General features: G+C 66.7%; 1 protein-coding gene across 1 annotated transcript in view; it reads right to left on the reverse strand.

Annotated features, from left to right (window-relative positions):
* Positions 1–4: 4 nt before the first annotated feature.
* Positions 5–583, reverse strand: part of LOC103252665 (megakaryocyte-associated tyrosine-protein kinase) — a gene marked incomplete at both ends in the record, with an annotated part of 5438 nt that continues 4859 nt past the window's right edge. Inside the window, 2 exons of the mRNA XM_021709213.1 lie at positions 5–95; positions 174–283. Coding sequence (XP_021564888.1) covers positions 5–95; positions 174–283 — 201 coding nt within the window. The remainder of the gene's footprint in view (positions 96–173; positions 284–583) is intronic.

Below are 583 nucleotides of genomic sequence, written 5' to 3' on the forward strand. Positions count from 1 at the left end.
CAGCTGCCCATGAGGGCGTGGACGGGCCCCGGGCAGCCCTCGGGGGGCTCCATGCGGTAGCCCTTCTCCACGGCCTCCGACACCTCCTTCAGCGACTGTGGGCAGAGAGCGTGGCGGGTGGGCACAGGGTCAGGTCACGGCGCCAGACCCGCCCAGGGCCTCCCCCTGCTCACCATCTTGGGGTACGGAGCCCGGCCGTAGGAGAACACCTCCCAGAGCAGCACCCCAAAACTCCAGACGTCCGATTTGCTGGTGAACTTCTGTGGGGTCCGAGATCGGGGTGAGGCGGGGCCCCCTCAGAGCTCGTGCATCCTCTAGGAAGCCCTCCTGGGCTGACCCTCACTCCCTGGTCTCCTCCCAACAGACTCCTCTCCCCAGGTCTCCCATAATCGAGTCGAGTTCCGCCTCGGTGCAGGAGGGAGTCCTGGTTATCCTTTCTCTCAGGGCTGAGCCCAAGCCTGTCTCAGATGGGGAAACTGAGAGCCTCCACGGGCCAGGTGCTTCCTGGAGAGGCCAAGTGACAGGCTCGGGGTCACACGGCAGAGCTGGGGGCAGGACTGCCACCCCGAAGCCCCAGGGGCGG

The sequence above is a fragment of the Carlito syrichta genome, unplaced genomic scaffold, assembly GCF_000164805.1.
Source record: "Carlito syrichta isolate Samal-C Ts95f unplaced genomic scaffold, Tarsius_syrichta-2.0.1 Scaffold169223, whole genome shotgun sequence".
NCBI classification, from domain to species: Eukaryota; Metazoa; Chordata; class Mammalia; order Primates; family Tarsiidae; genus Carlito; species Carlito syrichta.